The following is a 20,747-nucleotide window of genomic DNA, read 5'->3' on the forward strand; positions in this document are numbered from 1 at the left end:
CCATATGGATTGTAAAATTAGAAATGTATTTGCTTGCTCTTGAAATAAAACTAAATATATTCGTTTCTAATTCAAAAATTATATTTAATTAGGCTTTAGTTTCCACAAAATGTATTTAGCATATAAATCATATTTTTGGCCAGATTTTTTTTTTTTTTTTGCCGTATGGGTTTTGCCGTTACATACTAAGTGTGTGCAAATATATAGATTTACTGTGTCCGTGCTACACATATATTTGTATTGCAACACAAGGTTACTTTACACATTTATTAAAATTTCAAAAGAGACACTGACATATTGAAATCTGCATGAGTTCAGTGCCTAGGATACAAATAAATATACAAAAGTGACTAGGCGATTTAGCACGCTGGCATTTCTGTGCGTGCATACGTCACTTGTTACGCATTACGTATCCTGCTACGTCGGAGTTCTAAACTTCCTGCATCCAGCGCTCGTTCCTGTGGCAGCAGTCGATGCTTTGGTTGGCTCACTGCCTGTCATAATCGTTAGAAATCAGAGGTGTGTTTCTGTATGGGACATGTGGACATATTTGTGGATAAACATGACGTGATCTGTTTGAATGACAACAGACCGGTTTGGTTTGGGAGGGCACGCGGATCCGGCGTTGTGCAGATTTTAGCTGTGACCGACTCTTCTTCTTCTCAACCTATCTGCTGCTGTCAGTCATACAACTACAGAATAACATGACATACTAGTATCGTTTTCATTCAAAAAAGCGAGTACTAGGCGGCGGCTATTCTAATATTTTTGTTTTGCGGTGACGTCATACACTTAAGCGGATGACTTTAAACTAACGTTAGTCGCGATGTCAGATTAACTAACTTGACAGCGTTTATAAAACATCATAGCGTAGAGGTAAGTTCCTGTATTTTATGTGTTTGTTGACGTAATGAATCTAGGTGTGTGGAGTCACGGATGGCGTCATGAGCAGTCGTACCAAAAAGACACGATTCCGTGCTTCCGGAAACAGGCTGTCGTTGTCCAATAGAGACTGGGGTAATGAGGGTCTCTTTGGGCTCTATGATGAGACCATTGGTAGAGAAGTCAATGACGTACAGTCGCCCATGGACTGTCAAAACCCTTCATCACAGGAAAGTATGACTCTGAGACTCATGGACCCTATAAATCAAAACGGTCTTGATCCAGACCAGATCACTATTTCAAACCATCTGGACTCCAGTGAAGCTTCTGCTTCTGATGAGCTTCATATCAGCAATACAGATTACAGTGAAAGCCCTGTCTCGCACTACATCCACGAGAGTCATCTTGACCACAGCATGGCTCCTCTGCAAGAGAACCAGTCCAACAGACACCGCTTTGATATGACCTCAGAACTGGGACCTGAGGAAGTCAGATGGTTTTACAAGGAGGACAAAAAAACCTGGAAGCCCTTCGTTGGCCACGATTCACTCCAAATAGAAATCATGTACCGCAGGTTCTGTGAGCAAACACAGGAGGAGCGCATTGGAGATGAGATGCTCGGGGATTTGATTAATGGAGGTGAACAGGAGCCCACAGAGAAGACGACTGAAAACATTGACATTGATGCAGTATGTGTCCGGGGAGGACTGTATGAAGTAGACGTGAGAAATAAAGAGTGCTCTCCAGTCTACTGGAACCGTAAGTTTAGATGGTTTTCTGCCGAAATGCTTAACCAAGTGTGACTATTTCCGTTCTTTTCTGTGATCATGTCAACACACAGTTGAAAAGTATATGGACAGTTTTGAGTTTGTATACTTATGGCCATGTTCATCACACCTGTCCTGTTCTCTGAATTATTAATAATTTGCCACACCTTGAATGTTGTTCTCAAACATCATGTGTGAATTAGGTCCTCTCTTCCCCTTTTTTTTAAAACTAAATAACTTGTTATAGACAATTCACCACATTGAAAACAATAAAATAAACAAAAATACAGTGCGTAAATAGCATATACATCTTAAATAAAATTATAGGGGCGGTTTCCCAGTTTTAGCTTAATCCAGGCCTAGGCGTTAGTTAAAATAGGGTATTTAAATAGTTTTTACAAACATACCTTACAAAAAACAATACAGGTGTGCATCTCGAGACAAATCAATGGGACTGAAATTTGTTAAGATACGTAAATTAAGGCATCTCAAACATGCATTTTAGTTTAGGACTATGATAAGCCCTGTTTGGGAAACCACCCCATAATGTATAACTTAAATGTGACTTTTACGTCTTTGTAAACATTTTAAAGTGACCTTTTGTCATCTTTTGGAATACAGATGAGATAAACAAAGGCACAACAGTTTAATTAGAGCTGATGTTGATGAAATATGTGATAACTTTCTGACTTATGTGCGAGTTTGTGAAATAAATTATATTATTAAATTAAATAATCCTATTAAAATACTTTTGAAGGGATAGTTCACCCAAAAATTAAGATTGTGTCATCATTTTCTCCCCCTCATGTTGTTTTAAACCTGTATGAATTTCTTTTTTCTGATGAACACAAAAGAAGACATTTTGATAAATGATCTTAAAGGCACAGCTGATTGTAAACATTGACTTCCATGGTAGGTAAACAAATATGATTAAATTCAATGGGTACCATCAGCTGTGTGCTTACCATCATTTATCAAAATATCTTCTTTTGTGTACTTCAGAAAAAAAAGAAACTCATACAGGTTTCAAACAACATGAGGGTGAGAGAAAATTATTACACAATTTTCATTTTTGGGTAAACTATCCCTTTAAATACTTAAGCTCATTTAACATACATGTGTAAAATTTTTTAAATCGTTGATCATCTTTCACATGTCAGAGCGCACACAAACACTCATTTATTCATGCCAAACTGTTAATATTTTAACTATAGACGGTTTCTACAACATAAACAAGCGGCTGTCATGGTTCAGCGTCGCACATAACTTCCGGTAAACTCCGCTAAGAAAAAATAACAACAAAGTTCTATAAACGTAGTTTATTTATATAACAAGCAAAAAAACCAACACACAGATTACCTAGAAAACCAAAACATTTGCTATTTTCAACGAGACATTTGTTCAAGAGATCAGTTTAGCAACTAGTCAGACCATTAAAAAAACGAAACCGGAAGTAAAGTTCGGATCCAGACGTGTATCGCGTCAGTGCACGTGCATCTTATGAAACCGTCTATACATAACCTTTGAAAGAATTAAAATGATTTATTTATTGCAACTATTTTAATATGCATGTTGCGGAGTATGCACATTGCGATATATTGCACAGCCCTACATTTAATTTTGATTTCATGACATCTCAAGTGGTCACATAAGTGATGGGAGAAACAAAGCTTTTCGAAGCTTCGAATCAATTGAACCAATTGCTTCGCAAATTGATTCAGTTTTTCGAATCGTTCGAAACGCCATACACGCTGGCAACACCTGCTGGTCAAAATAGTTTAAAAGCAGCAAGATCTTTCCAAATTTTTTTTACAAAATAATAGCAAGATTGTTCTAAAAATGTGTTTTTAAATTATTTAATTTAATTAAGACCTAATTAAAAGTGTATTTGGTGTTTTTAGTTTTATTTATGGCAAACAAATAATTTAAACGAACTCCCTTTTTAATTATGCACATTTTTGTCATTAAATCTGTCTATAAACAAAAAGTAGACAAAACGGTAGTGTAATTAGTCAGAAGGATGAAAGTTTTATGAACTTTTATAATAAAACTGGTCATTTGTGATCAACTCCCCCTAGTGGTGAATCGTCAGATTTTCAAAACGTTTCAAAACAGTTATGACGCAACGAAGCATCGTTTGCTAAAATCGCATGACTTTGGCCAGTTTGAAACAAGCTCCGAACCAATGATTCGAAACAAAAGATTCATAAATGTTTTGAAGCCTCATGAAGCGTGCTTCGAAATCACCCATCACTAGGTCACATTAGTTCCATAGGTAAACTAAAAGACAACTTTTGCTTACCAGCTTCAATACATATTGTTTTTATTAATTGTTTATATTCATTGTCCTGTAATGTTGCATCACAGCTGTGTCTTGTATCCCCTCCGTGCAGAACAAGATCGTATCCCTGTCATGAGAGGCCAGTGGTTCACCGAAGGCACGTGGACACCCGTGGAGGAAGATGAGAGTGATCTCATCGAGAAAGAGCACCTGGCTTGTTTCCAAGGGCAACAGATTCAGGATGCTTTTGAGATTGACACGTTGGCCAAGACAGTGGACAGACAAGATGGTAAGCGATTTGTTATTTTGAAACGTTTGGTTGATGATCAACAGAAGGTAAAAGTAAAGAGAGAGCGTTCCTCCGGTGCGTGAGGCTGTTAGGAGAGATATAAAACAACACATCATTAACACATTCTTTGGTAGAGTATATATGCTGTCAGACAAGGTTACACCTGCCATTATTGTTAAAAACTATGTGTGATATGACAGCAATCTTTTATGCCAATGTAGGCTTAGCCTTTTATTATTCATTTACAATAACAAAATTAATATTTTTTCTTTAAGATGTACTACAAATACAGGTCTTCAGATATTTTTTTAAAGAATCCTTCAGCAATGATTCATTCTAGTTATAAAGATACAGTATTGATGTAAAGATTCATCTCATTATTTCAATCAAATTTCCCATAGTATGTAAAGCTTGCAGGACATTTCTTACAGACCTTACAATCAAACTTGCTTACTCTTCTTAAGGCTGCTACAGACTGTGCGATTTCTGCTTTCTTATAAGACCATAACAGATCACACCGTGTGACATGGATCTAATAAACTTGTGTAGGATATGATGGCCATCTTTTGTATGGGACAGCCAAAAATTGTGCGATCTAAACCCGGCTTTATTACCATTATACTAAATCATAACTAGATCTTGAATATCATAAGATTTAACACTTAACAGGGTTTATACGGGTCCTTGAAAGTTTGTGAATCTGAGGGAAAAAATTCAAGGCCCTGGGAAGTTTGTGAAAATATACATACACAGATACAGGTCATTGAAAGTGCTTGAATCTATTTAATGCAAAAAGTTTTCTGGAAAAAAATCCATATGTGTGGTGTGGTGATATAATATCATAAAAAATCTAGACTTTTTAAGCACACGTGCTATTGTTTGCTTTACATGCTTATATCTTCTGTATGTGAATGTTGATTCATACCAAAATGCCTTTTTTGTATAAGCTGTGCTTGGCACATGAAAACGAGATGCCGCGTCTCCCTTGCCAAACTTCCTGCGTCCCTGTAACGCCGTCTTTAGCAATATTTCAGATAGCGATATACTTCCTGGCTCTCGCGTCACCCATGTCTTTGTCATTAAGCCTCATCATTGGTTGAAATTGATATACACATTCAGACGCACTTACTCCTGGAGGCGTCCCCAAAGTGTCACCGCAGTGACGCAGCGCGAGTTCCCTCAAAAGGGAACTGTAACAATGTATCTTAAAAGGTAACACGATGTAACATTGCTCTCACTTCAAATGTGTCCCACATTAAGTCATTGAATTTGAGGGTATTGGACCTGGAAAGTCCTTGAAAAGTCCTTGAATTTGAAGTTAACTAAGGTGTGGGAACCCTGATTTAAGTCTTCTTGACCTGCTTAAAGTTTTGCTTTTTGATTATTTGATGGTGTTATAGGAAGACCAGTAGTGTTGAAATGAAAATCTGTGATAACTCGAGCGTTTTAAAATATTTATCCTATATCCTCCCTTCTGTTAAGTCTTTACTCTTTGTAGTTTCTTTATCTACATCTTATTTGAACTGTACTCAAAGTCACCCAAGAGAAGCTGAATGTAGATCAGTGTTAATTATTACATTGCCAGCAGTATATTTAAACATTGGAAGTCACGTGAAGACTGCATGAACTTCTTCAGACTAATTTAATGAAAGTCACCCTTTTACATTAAATCCTAATCACAAGTCAAATCTAACGTAATTACTTCAAATTAATCACTTATTGCCTCCCTTGACGTGTAATGCATTGTAGGTGTCATATTACAGGAATTTAATGTTAATGTTTTATGAAACATTTCGCATTGTTCAGGTATAGTATGTTTTGTTATTAAGTCAGTAACACTTTCTTACCCAGAACAACTTGTTCTACACAAGTAAGTCTAGCCAAGTGTGTTGATCTCTGTTTACCTGGTTCACATTTTATCTAGATCAATAATTCTCAGCTCTGCACATTTTGTATGTTTCACTCATCTGACACAATCAGTTCAGTTCATAGAGATCTCTACTAATGATTTGAATCAGGCGGAGACGTACACAATGTGCAGATCAGTAGGTAATAACATTGAGATTCGATGGTCTAGATAACAGAAAGAGAAACCTGGCTTTAAACAGGCAACGAGTCTCATACACATCTGCGATGTTACATGAATGATTTATATGTTTTCATAGCACTGCAGTGCTGAATCTATATTTCATATCCACCATCTTTAAGCAGAACAGATCAGTCAGCTTCTTTGTACATTGGGTGTCTTATTTCTTTAAACATTTCTTTAAAAATACACAGATATGGAAAATGTTTGGTTCTCTTCAGGCAAACCCTGGGACTGCTGATTCGTCTGTTATTTGGAGGTTAAGCAATAGTTACTTTGCTGTAGTTAAATCAATCATAAAAAACTTTTGAATTCTTTAGCCATCATGTCTTTGTTAAAGCGCACCTATCATGCAAAATCCACTTTTACAAGGTGTTTGGACATGAATGTGTGTTGGCAGTGTGTGTAGTGAAAAAATGAAAAAATCCACCCACTCCATTAAACCAAATTAGTCTCATTATAGATGCTGTTTGAATTCTCTTGTTTATGTGACCTCACGCTGATAAAGCCCCGCCCACGACCACCGACTGACAAGTTGTATGCCGTTCACCATATCTTAATAATGGAATACTTTTGTCTCAGACTGTATTCACAGGAATCAGATCTATTTTAAATGAAATCGCTCACTGTTTCGTTTTTGGTAAGGGAGTAAGAAGCTGTAGCTCATTAGCATTTAAAGGTACAGATACGAAAACATCTTGCTCCCACCAAAATAAGGGCATTTTGGACATGCTATAACAGATGATCTGTGGGGTAATTTGAGCCGAAACATTCTGAGCACACCTAAGATCTTCTCAAAATGGGCATAATAGACCTGTTTGATGTGTTGGGTATCAAGTGCAGGTAAATCAGGTTTTGGGTTATTAAACAGCTATAAAGTTGATATTTCTGTGTAATTTATGAGTGTAACTAATACAGCCTCACCAGGAGGGATCGCTCTCTATAAAACTACTTATGTTTTCATCTGTCAATCATCACATTTACATTCAAAGTGTTTTATGATTAAACCCATTTTCAAATATAAGTATTTCAATGATTACAATTCATTCAGGGTTCATGCAATTTATGCATTTATTATAAATTTATTTCACGTTGAAAGTCTAATTTTATGTGTCTGTGCTTTGAGAAATGTGTCCTTTATGAATACAAGCAATGTCATATCAAATGCTGTCATATCTTATAAATCTCTCATAATGGAGTGATCATGTAAGCAACACTGTGGTATTGTGATGTTATTGGTGCTGTACTAAAGCGGAGTAATAATGTTGTGCGTTCGTTGTCATTCAGATATCTGTAGTAGTGATTGTGTAGTGTGACATTTGTCAATGACATGTTGTGTTTTGTTAGTTCTGTCCCATTTCCCCCCATTTTACCTCCCCTTTCTGTTCAAATGGAGCGGAGATCAGACGGGTGCTAAAAGTCACAAGAGAAAGAGATGTCAAGGTACTTCAGTGGTGCTCTGTGGATGATCAACCATCATCATCATCATTAGCTCCTCTTCACCTGCTGTTCTTCTAGAATCTCCTCTCTGTTCCCCGTTGTTTCTGCATTTTGTATGTATTCACAACATGGATGCATACAATGTGGGCAGTGTTAAAATTGCGACCTGTTCTTTGAATTGTGCTTGGTTTTATTGCTAAATAAAACAACACAGACCCAAACTTTATAGTGTGGGACACGTAACGTGCCAACATTAAATTTAAACCTCTGAGTATGAGGTTATTTAGTAAACACCTAGATTACTTATAAATATATATATGTATATAGCTACTTATTTTTGCTAGTAATACGCAGTCACCCACATGTACAGATAACCTTGTACTTACTGCTGCACTGAAATCCTGATGAGCTGGTTTCTGACACAAGCCCTGTTGTGTTAACCCTCATTGACCTAGTAATCTTCACAGTTAGATGTAATACTTGAACCCGTTTTAATGCTGTTTATAATGCATCGTGCTACAGTTGTATTCTTAGAGATTATTTATTTCAGAGATTCACAATCATATTTAAACAATCTGTTTAAAGTAAAAGAGACGTGTAGAGATGCTCTGTGTGTTTTAGTTTGGCTCTTTGCAGTGTAATGGGCTTAAGCTGTACATTTAGGTCAGTATAGTAAAACAGTAATGCCTTCGTTAACTGTGAAAAACTTCCTAAAATTAAAATGCAGCTGTATATTATTGATGCTTTGGGGGAAACATAGCCATTTAAAATAAAAAAATCTAAACAATTGACTTTTGAATAAGTCATTCTAACTACAAAAATAATTTTAAATGCGTAAAATTCACATATACATTTGTACAGACCTTTTAAAATAAATGTAATTCCAAAAAATAAATAAATAATAATGCTATACAATTATTAAACAGGATGATTACTTGGACAGTATTTGTCCATTTTGACATGATCATTGTCTGCTTGGCAGATTAACAGTTTAAAAGATAAACGGTTGAAATAGTTTAAGTTGTATTCGTACCGAAAACTATTGACAGCCTTGTCAATAGATGATGATTAATTGTAAACTATTTCTTTTTAATTTTTAGAATGTATTGCATAAAACGAGTACTCGTTTAATTTTACACATCATCTCTCCTGTCATTAAACAGGTACATTGAATGTATGTAATACATTATATTGGCAAACCTCTTCCCTAGATTTTGAACATTGGTTAAAAACCATCAGTTAATTATTTCTACAAATAGTGTTAATTTTTTGTGGTCTCATGAAGCGTTACTGGATATGAATAGATGTGCGTGTCAGTAACTGAGAATAGGGCTGTGTATCAGCAAGAATCTCACGATACGTTACGTGTAACGATACAGGAATTACAATGAGATGCATTGTGATGCTGAAAACCGAGTTGATATATTAGGATATTTCCTCTTTTGGGAATATAATAGGATATAATTTTAGGAATGGTGTCATGAGAACACACCACCATATGCAAACCTTAGCAAAAAAAGATCAGGGAAGAGAAGAATGCTATCTAATGGTCGGCAAATGAAGCCACTACCATTAACCTTTTTTTTATTTAAAAAAATAACGATTTTTTTTTTTTTTTGAGAAATTGACGCAGTATTGCGGACACAAACTCTCGATATTCATGTGTATTGATATTCTCTTACACCCCTAACTGAATCAAGCAACTGTTTTACATGTCCTCACACATATTGTTGTAGAAACTTCTGTCTGTCAGATCATTTCAGGACCTGTCAATCATGTGGAGGGTTGATGTGTGTTCTGGCATGATGCTGTACTCTTGTAATCCCTGTTTGAGTTGCTGCTTTTCTAGGGCACTGAGCCTTAGACACCTGTGCAGAAGAGCAGCTCTGAATACAGACAACAACATTCACTCTTCAGATTTATCAGGAGCATCTGTGACATGCTGTCAGTTTGACAGACAGACATTAAAACTAATACATCAGTTTGTACAAACAAAACGCACTTAAAGTATTTTTGGGTCAAAGTGTTTTCAATAGACCACTTGCTTTACTTTCACATTACAGATGTGTTACTTGAGCTGTGTCACTTTTGTGTAAACTATTTTTAGTGCCATCCACATTTCACAGATGCTGTATAGAGAATTAAATGAAATCATTGCTTAAATCTTTGATACTGTTGTACTGAAAGTATATTCTGTATGTTTAAATGTATGTTTATCATGACGCAGAGCTGCTCTTGCATCAGGTGAATGTTTGCTCATCATGTGGTCGGATGCTGCTTTTCAATGTTTACTCAACCTCATGCTCTTTCAACACAGTAGAGTTTTTTTATCTTCTGTGAAACACAAAAGGAGATTTCAACATGAGCTTGTAGATTTTCTATATAATGAAATTGTATGAAGGTTTATAATGCCATATTTCATATCGCCTTTAAAATACTTCTTTGTCCTTTTTGGCATTTATAAATCACTTCTGTTATATAAAATAGACTGTAGGCATTCTGCTTAGGATCTCTTGTTTTTCACAGTAGTAAAACAATACTGATTTGCATAGAGCATGAAGGTAAGTAAATGAAAACAGCAAATGTTCTTTTGAAGCCTGAACAAGATACATGAGGCAAATGTTATACACTGAAAAGACAATGCACTTCCTGTAGATCTGTCATATTGTACTTTCTGTAGTTCTTTGAAACTGTACTTCCTGTAGTTCTGCCATGCTGTACTTCCTGTAGATCTGCCATACTGTACTTCTTGTAGTTATTTGAAACTGTACTTCATGTAGTTCTTTGAAACTGGCAAATATGCCATGCTGCTCTTCCTGTAGATCTGCCAGGCCACATTTCCTGTAGATCTGCCATGTAGTACTTCCTGTAGATATGCCATACTGTAGTTCTTTGAAACTGTGCTTCCTGTAGTTCTTTAAAAGTGTACTTTCTGTAGTTCTTTGAAACTTGACTTCCTGTATAGATATGCCATGCTGCTCTTCCTGTCGGTCTGGCAGGCCACATTTCCTGTAGATATGCCATGTTGTACTTCCTGTAGATATGCCATACTGTAGTTCCTGTAGTTCTTTGAAACTGTACTTACTGTATAGATCTGCCATGCTGTTGTTCCTGTAGTTCTTTTAAACTGTACTTCCTGTGTAGATCTGGCATGTTGTACTTTCTGTAGTTTGAAACTGTACTTCTTGTAGTTTGAAACTGTACTTCTTGTAGATCTGCCATGTTGTACTTTCTGTAGTTTGAAACTGTACTTCTTGTAGTTTGAAACTGTACTTCTTGTAGATCTGCCATGTTGTACTTCCTGTAGTTCTTTGAAACTGTACTTCATGTGTAGATCTGGCATGCCGTACTTCCTGTAGATCTCTGAAACTGTACTTCCTGTTCTTTGAAACTGTACTTCCTGTGTAGATTTGGCATGCTGTACTTCCTGTAGATCTTTGAAACTCTACTTGTAGTTCTTTGAAACTGTACTTCCTGTGTAGATCTGGCATGCTGTACTTTCTGTAGTTCTTTGAAACTGTACTTCCTTTGTAGATCTGGCATGCTGTACTTCCTGTAGATCTTTGAAACTCTACCTCTTGTAGTTCTTTGAAACTGTACTTCCTGTGTAGATCTGGCATGCTGTACTTTCTGTAGTTCTTTGAAACTGTACTTCCTTTGTAGATCTGGCATGCTGTACTTCCTGTAGATCTTTGAAACTCTACCTCTTGTAGTTCTTTGAAACTGTACTTCCTGTGTAGATCTGGCATGCTGTACTTTCTGTAGTTATTTGAAACTGTACTTCATGTATAGATCTGGCATGCTGTACTTTCTGTAGTTATTTGAAACTGTACTTCCTGTAGTTCTTTGAAACTGTACTTCCTGTATAGATCTGGCATGCTTTACTTTCTGTAGTTCTTTGAAACTGTACTTCCTGTATAGATCTGGCATTCTGTACTTCCTGTAAATCTAGAATTCTGTACTTCCTGTAGTTCTTTGAAACTTTGCTTCCTGTAGATCTGCCACACTGTTCTTCTTGTAGTTCTTTGCAACTGTACTTCCTGTAGATCTGCCATACTGTACTTCCTGTATTTTTGCAATGCTTTAGATACTGTAGTTCTTTGAAACTTCTTCCTCTGTGTGAATTGAAACTATTGCTGTGGTATAAAAGTATTACAGGCGTTTGTGGTCTGAATATAAAAGTCTTGTTTTTCCTCTTTTTTCCCCCGCTCTTCCTCTTCCTGTCAATCTCTCTCTGCCACCGTGCAGCCATTCACAGCCTGCAGCTGAGCCACACTCATGTTGACTGGTACAGCATTGATGAGGTGTATCTGTATAGCGATGCCACTACATCTAAGATTGCTCGCACCGTCACACAGAAGTTGGGTTTCTCTAAAGGTGAGTATCTGTAAATAGCTTTGTATGATTAAAACCAACTTCATGACTTTTCTGATAGATAGTATGTAATACAAATAGAGCTATGAATTACATAAAGTAGTTATAATTAAATTATAATACTTGGGCATCTCTGTTTTTTGAAAATGACCTATAGTTATCTATTATGAGGTTATTCTATTTAACTAAAAGGTAGATTAAATGGGTGTTGATCTACAGTAAACCAACGCCCTTCTTGACATTTTGTTACGCAGAGCAAATTTTCTACAACAAGAAATGTAACTTCATAGCACTGAATTGAGTTTATAGAGTTTATGTTCTCTGTGATAATGAAGCATCATTTTAATGTAATGTGATGTTGTGCTGTGATTGGCTTTAGCCTCCAGCAGTGGGACCCGTCTGCATCGTGGATATGTAGAAGAGGCATCACTGGATGATAAACCTCCTCAGACCACACACATCGTGTTTGTAGTTCATGGCATTGGTCAGAAGATGGACAAAGATCGAATTATCAAGAACACGGGCATGTGAGTGCTGTTGTTATTGATTCATCTGTGATCTTAAAAATAAACTTTACACATCAGAATTTAAGAGATTAAAGCTGAACAGCATTACAATGACATGAGTTGGTAAAGGTCTTATATTTGTATGTTTTTGAGCTTTGTGTAAGGATGAAATGATTTTCTATTTGTGTGTTGTGTGATCAGGTTGCGTGAGACTGTGAGGAAGATGGAGGAGAAACATTTTGCAGAGCAAACGCAGGAGCATGTGGAGTTTTTGCCGGTCGAGTGGCGATCTAAACTGACTTTAGACGGAGGCAAGACAGTCGCCGTACCACAGCTGATCTTATCATACAAACACACACTCGCTTCACAGTAACACACACAATTTAATAGACAACATCAAGTTCATGATGAGAACAGAGATGTGTTTGTTATCTATCAGCTGTGCAAACAAAACAAACAACGAAATGCATGAAGAATGTAATGATGATAGAAAGCAGAATTGATATTGATTCTATATTGTATATTTTGTTGTATTATGTGGTCTTGTGTGTAGATACAGTGGAGTCTATCACACCAGATAAAGTGAGAGGTCTGAGAGATCTCCTCAACAGCAGTGCCATGGACATCATGTACTACACCAGCCCGCTTTACAGAGACGAGGTAACATTAAACCTCTCCCAAAAAATACTCTTCTTATTTCTCTGGAGCCCAAGAGGAGACATTTCAACTATTGTACATCTGTCACTTAACTCCTTCTCTACCAGCTTTTTTTTTTTAAGTTGCTAGCAAGCACCCGCATTTTTTTTATTTTAACAAAAGTTTAATGCCTTTCAGAAAATGTTGTTCTTTAAATATATAAACATACAATATAGCAAATGAAAGAACAGACCCTCTGCTTTAAATTAAAAAAGCTGATTCATCCTATCTTCATTTTTTTGTTACCGCTCAAATATGGGTAGGTTTCTTAAAAAATACCAAATTTTTATGCAAATAGCTGAGATAATTACATTTTTCTGAAGGACGTTTGTTCAAAGCAAAACACAGAGTCTTTACTCTTTGGTCTTAGTGGATGCTTCTGGTTTGTATAAGTTGGGTAAGAGCACCACCTGGTGGATAATAGCGGTAAGATTGCATAAAAACTCGTCATTGGCAGGGATGCGTTTTCTCTTAATTGATGAGTTAACTCATCAATGGTGGGGATAGAGTTATAGTGACTACCACAGTCCAGCCCAAAAAAACAATAACAAAAAGCATTGTTTACTTCATGTTATGGATGCACGATAATTTGCATGCAATAGTTATTGCGCATCTCGTCAGTGAAGCCGGTTCCTTGATTATGAGTAAATCACCATCAGCTGCTTTCAGATGGAGACGCATTTACTACACAAAGCTCACTATCGCATGCAAAATTATCACGCATTGCTACTTCATATTGTGTGATTGTTCACTGCAGAGCTCCAAATCCATTGCATACTTTTGACCAGGCACACTGCGCTTGATTACAACAATCATGATTTACATTATTTGTGCGATTGTACATTATAAAGCGATTTACAGTATATTCAATCTCTGTTTTATCAGTATGTATGTGCCCTGGGATGGATCACGTGACCTTTGCACGGCTAATGCAATGTGCTACCTATTGAGCTACAGGAACACACAAGATTTGATCCACAGTAAAAATAACAGCATAAGAGGGCCGTTCACATATTGCGTCTTTTGTGTGCTCAAGTTCATCATTTTAAATGTAGGTCCGTAGTATGCATGATCATAATGGAAGCGACGCGAGTGCCGCAAGTGCACCGCAGGTCATGTGACAAGAACCTTTGCGCCTAGCGTTTTCCACGCATTTGAGGCGTGACGTGACGTGAACGGCCCCTAAAGCCATCTTTCCACTGTACACAACAAGCGACAGCCGATAAACTGGAAGTCATTTGTTTCCTATGGAGAGTTGCAAAGGGGCTGTGTGGGGTGACAATCATCTGCAGATGCGTAATTTTCAGTTCCGTTTTTAGCATTGGATCCGTTAAAAATTTGGAAACGATTGATTACTGATAAGTATTACATTATGAATATATTTTAATCTTGTCTCCATATGGCTGCTCTTTATTGTTTCATTCATTTGCATTTGCAGTGAATATTTATAGATTGAAGGCCCTTTGCCTGAAATAAGCTTATCTCCCATATTGGCATGGATTTACAAAACTAAAACTTCATTACGACTGCCACTAGGGGGCAAACTCCGACAGTCGTGTCCGAATGTCGTGCACAGTGGAAGGGCGGCTAAAGGGTTTAAGAGGGTTTCTGTCTGACCGTCGATATTCTTCCTTTCAGATCACCAGAGGTTTAACACAGGAACTGAACCGCCTTTACTCTCTCTTCTGTTCACGTAACCCTGAGTTTGAGGAGAGAGGTGGAAAAGTGTCCATCATTTCTCACTCGCTGGGCTGTGTCATCACCTTTGACATCATGACAGGCTGGGATCCAGTGAGCTTCAGCTTACGGGAATATCACGAGCAGCTGCAGGGGGAAGATCTTTCCTGGGACAATCATGAACAGCGACACCTGCTGGAGGAACTGCAGATTACTAGACAGAGGTCATCTCACATTTCTTTCAGGCTGTTTTTAAGTAGAAGCATTTTGATGACCACGTCATCGAGTTTGTTAACATGAAAGTGTACCGATCTATTCCCCTTATTGATCTGTGTCTATAACAGGTTACAAGAAGTACAAGCTCAGCTTGATGGACTGAAAGCCTCAAACCTCTCACCGTCCCCTACATTAAAGTTTAAGGTAAGGTGGAGAATTTCTTCTGCATGGGTTCACCTTTGGCTGTGTTTCTGGCTTTAAGAGGAATTCGACCCGGGAACACAGGACTTCAGGAACACATCATGCCCAAATCCATCTGCCAGCGTCTTTTTAACATCTTCCATCCTACAGATCCTGTGGTGAGATCACGTCACTGTCTGTACTTTGGTTTCTGTGATATTGAACAGAGGAGATTGATTTGGTTTATCTGTGTACTCGTATGTTTTATCCGTCTGACAGGCTTATCGACTCGAGCCTCTTGTTTTAAAGCACTACAGCAATATCTCTCCGGTCCAAATACACTGGTGAGTCCTAATGCGTCTCACTAAAACATTTAGACCTTAGAGAATCATCTTTTGTTAGATGATGATGATATGTGTTGATGTTTTTATGTAGGTTTAACACAGTCAACCCCACACCATATGATGAGGTCAGACCCACATATTTAAACCCAACTAAGGATGTCGCGTCTGAAACGGAGAACGTCTCCAGCACCAGCACTTCACCTGTATTAGCCAGAGGAGGATACTATGGAGAGTCCATCACCAACCTGGGCAAAGCCAGCATAATGGGTACTTCATGGGATAACCATTTAAACCCTTTGTTTCAAAAAGCTTGTTGTAGAGATGCATAACGATTAATCTATAGCAGAATAAAAGTTTTTGTCTACATCATATATGTGTGTGAACTGTGTATAATAATTATGTATATATAAATATGGACACATGCATGTGTAATTTTAAGAAAAAATATATATTTATATATTAAGTATTTATATATAATTTAAATTATACATAAATATACAAATGTATATACACATGCAAACATTTTTTAAATATATACATGCATGTGTGTGCATTTATCTAAAAAAAGTTATTATACACAGTTCACATACATATATGATATAAACTAAAACTTTTATTCTGCTATAGATTAATTGCGATTAATCGTTATGCATTACCTGAGCTTTGCAGATGTTTGTCAAGTGTCTGTTTTACATCAATGTTTGTAAAAGCACAATATATATAAAGATGATGTGTATATATATTATATGTAACCTTTACCCTTGTGTTTGCACAGGTGCTGCGAGTTTCGGAAAGGGCATTGGAGGGATTTTATTCTCTCGTTTCTCTCACTCGCCCACTTTGCCGTCAGCAGTGGATTCTGGGGTGTGTGAGAGCGAAGAGACTCCAAACATGAATGCACTTCCATCCATATCTCCATCAACATCATCTTCTCTCGTATTGGATACAGCAGGTGTGTGCATTATCATAAATATTTTTAATTAATGTTTCCGATCAGCCCTCAGTGATTTTGTCTGTTTTGTGTGTCACAGTGGAGATGGAGCACCGCATTGACTTTGAACTACGGGAAGGATTGGTGGAGAGCCGCTATTGGTCAGCTGTGACCTCACACACGGCCTATTGGTCCTCTCCTGATGTCGCTCTGTTCTTACTCACCTTCATATACAGACATGAGAGCTCGTCCCAGACAGAGAATACTGACGCTTCGTAAGATGAACAGCTTTCACAAACTCTCCTGATGAGACATAGATGCAGGAACTCGTCTCTTTCGGTTTGGGTCCCTAGGACACTTTAAGAACACTTGGTGTCTGTTGGCACAGTAGTGTTCCCATACATACGGCTGAAGTAAAAAAGGCTCAAATCCAAAGATACACAGTGAGTTTATGTACCAGACTGGACTGGACGGCTGTGTGCTGCATAACACTTGCACAATTTTGGACCGGTTGTGTATTTCTGCACTTCTAGGGGCTAAAGATGTTTTCCTACAGTTCTATGCCCTAATAAATGCTGGCACTTATTTTCATGTGCACATGAAGATATTTTTTTAAACAATTTTGTTTTTCTAAAAAATATATGATTAATGTCTATTTATTGGAGTGGCGTATGCAATGTGGGCAAGATACCAGTAAATAATCCTTATTGTTAAAACAATTGTATTTTATGAGAGGGACTTAATGCACTCGTTGTGACATTATTGAACTTTATTTTTTATTTGATTAATGAAGTGGACACGGCTATGAATACATAATGAATGACTGAGCAGATATTTTCAAATCAAATCCTGTTAAGTGTTTGTGGGGAAATTGTGTTGATCAACTGTTGACTATATGAGTTAATCTTATGAAACCTCATTTTAAAATTAGTTTTATTTCAGTTACAATTGTTGAAATGCAAAGACAGTATGTTAGTTACATTTTAAAATAGTTATGCTGCCTTTGTGCTGATTATGAGAAATACAAGAAGAAAAGAAAACGTAAAAATTAATCTGAACGCATCACAACATTGAGAGTACGTGACCCTCCCTGCGAAAACCCAGCTTTCAGTTTATTGTTGCGATTTACTTTTTTCTACATTAAATCCTTCTACATTATGTGGAAAATTATCTTAATATCTTTAATATTAAAGAAGATCATGCACTGTAAAAAAATCAGCATTTTTTGTTAAATCAACATATATTTTTATGTTACCTTTAAAAATTTCTACTTGTTTTTATAAGTTCTGTTCAACTTATCACAGGTCAAAACTTCAAATCGTAGGTTGAATTGAATTGAACCAAGGTTTTTTTTAACTTCAGGATGCATTTTTTTACATTAATTAATATCAAACTTTGATCTCATGATTCGATCGAGATTTTAGTCTGGATTTCACAGACAGGGTCACATGTAGCATCAGCGTGTGCTTAAATATCTTGATGTTGCAAAGCAAAAAGGTCATAAATTGTTACAGAATACTATTTCTTATTTTTTTATGTTTTGGGGATTAAATGTGACCCGGACGTCTTCTTTAGCTTGATACTGTAGCTAGCATTTACAGTATAAACAAATTGCTATGAATTCTTAGATTGCAGCATGATCATATGGTTCATCATTTTTATGTTTCCTTACAGCTTAAAACTGTCCTTGTAGTTTGTTGCTTCTGTTCGTCAGGTCATATTTATTGATATGTGTTAATGCTGCTGATTTGATATATTCTGTACTTTGGAAGATCTCAGAAGTAATGGTTAAAAAGTTAGTCTCATTAAACTAGACTTGCTTCTCATGGACGATGTCTGTTTTTCCTCTGTCATGTACTGTATTGTAATATCTGGAGTTGTAACTTGTAAAGTGATTCGTAGCAGGACATTTGACTGTTAAAGAAAGGTTATTTACGGTAGCCTTTATTGTGGTATAAATGTCACAATTTCGTTATTTGAATTTTGATTTGGATATAAAGCAGAATAAAGGGCACAGTTTTTATTCCAACAAAGTTGATTTGTTATTCAATTCGGAACAACATAATTTTTATTTGAACTTCACTTTTTTTATTTTCAAATAAAGTAAGTATAATAAAGTATGTGGGATAAATTACATCAGACCTTTTTTTATTTGCATCTTTTTTCCACTCTTTATTTAATTTTTTGTGCAACACATGCAAACAAATAGAACAGACAGGGTATCACATACAATTATGTTGTTCATATACTTTATTGTCAGGGGTTGCTCTCCCAATAATATCAGAAGAAAGATTTTTTTTAATAAAAAACAAAAACATCCATAAAGAGAATATATGTACAAAAAGGTTCAAGGTCTTCTCATAAAACAAAAAGCACAGACACTGCAGTACATTTACCAACTCTCATTATGTTCACATCAGACCAAAAAAACATTTTTATCACCATGTGCCAGCTTTGATTGATAATAATAAATGTATTGCAGTACTGATTATATCCCATCATCATTAAATAATTAATATGCACAAATTCATTCTTCATGTATGTAATTATTTTTTAACCAAACAATTTACAGTCCTGTAACTTAAATTTAGGCCACTAGATGGCAGAAACCCTCACGAGTTTGTTCATTTTCTAACCAGTGTCCTATGCTTGTTTTAATTTATAGCTCCTTTTACACATCTATCCAAACAGCTACCATTTGCATCTGTATTTACTTTGCATAACCGAAAAACAGCACAGGTGATGGTGAACCCTCCTGTATTTGTTATTTCAATGTTTTGAGCATTGCATTTATGTTGCCATTGTCTGTTAAAATAACCAAATAAATATTTTTTTATTATATATTTTAAGTAACCATTATTGTAGCTTATCCGAGAGTTGATGTAGATTCTCAACTGAACACTAGTGAATGTTTGAATCAATAATTTTATCTGTTAAGATGCACCTGTATGCAATTTAAAAATCATAAACAATCTAAAAGTTTCTGCTGTTCTGTTACCAAAAATGAGCTGTGTGCACATCATACAGACACTGTATTGTGACTAACACCTCCTCTCTCCCCATACACTTCATTTCACTGCGGCCTGTCTTACTGCTGTTTACATGGTAATTAAAACACAGCCTAAAAAGGCAATGGCTCCCTTGCCAGACACCGTGGAGGAGGTCAGGAGTGCTGGGGTTATAAATTCCTCTGATGCACTGCACGGCTGCTGACCAAATTCCTGCGCTGGACTAACCTAAAACAAGCATGCATGCTAAATGATTTATGCAAGACAATTCAATAATAACAATAATATGTGAAATTTTGGGAGTTTTATAAATTAAGCGGAATTGGAATTAATTACTGCAGATTGAATTTAAATTCCAGTTCTTAAAAGTTTCATTAATTTTAGGATGAAACTGCATTTAAAAAAACTAACTAGGCCTAAACCTTTTAGTGAACCTGTGAAGAAGTGAAATAAAAAGAGAGATGATGGTTTCATTACACGCACCTGCGTCTGAACCAAAGTGAACTTCCGGTGTGTATTTATTTATCATCTGGCTAGTGGCCAAACTGATCTCTGAAACAAATATCTTCTCAAAAATAAAATGTTTTAGTTTTTTGCTTAAGATGAGAGGAGAAAACAGGCATAGATCACAACTGTGCGGAGAGGTATGGCAGCCAGGCAAGAATTGAAAGAACTGTGGCCAACATTTTATACATTCATTTTACACAGTAAAATTAGCTCGGTGTAATAGTTGATACACGTTATGATATACGAACAAGGTAATTTACTTGTCATTTATTTCCCTTGTCATCAGAAATAAACTACTGTAAAATTACTCTGTTGTTATTGATTCTACGTGGAAGTCCACTGGAAGTTTAGTCCACAAAAGCATTATGTTGTTGCTGCTGTAACCTGCTGTTAGTGTATGTAAAACATAAACTGCTGAATATTTGTTGCATTATTGCTAAATTTCAATCAATGTTTCAACATAAGAGGTTACCACATGCACTGTAAAAAAGAAATGCAGTATTTTTGTTACTTTAACTTAACAAATTACGTTAAACAATTTCAACTTGTTTTTCTAAGTTATG

The 20,747-nt window shown here is 36.3% G+C and overlaps 1 protein-coding gene across 1 annotated transcript; it reads left to right on the forward strand.

The window, feature by feature from the left end:
* The first annotated feature begins 406 nt into the window (after positions 1–406).
* Positions 407–18,810, forward strand: ddhd1a (DDHD domain containing 1a). The gene is given in 14 exon segments (XM_073869791.1): positions 407–1,641; positions 4,043–4,219; positions 7,653–7,748; positions 11,994–12,122; positions 12,499–12,646; positions 12,827–12,936; positions 13,179–13,285; positions 14,960–15,222; positions 15,343–15,415; positions 15,418–15,573; positions 15,674–15,738; positions 15,830–16,005; positions 16,514–16,690; positions 16,770–18,810. Coding segments are annotated over 14 exon segments (2,553 nt in total). The 5' UTR covers positions 407–944; the 3' UTR covers positions 16,949–18,810.
* Positions 18,811–20,747: the final 1,937 nt, after the last annotated feature.

Source organism: Misgurnus anguillicaudatus, chromosome 7, assembly GCF_027580225.2.
Source record: "Misgurnus anguillicaudatus chromosome 7, ASM2758022v2, whole genome shotgun sequence".
NCBI lineage: Eukaryota > Metazoa > Chordata > Actinopteri > Cypriniformes > Cobitidae > Misgurnus > Misgurnus anguillicaudatus.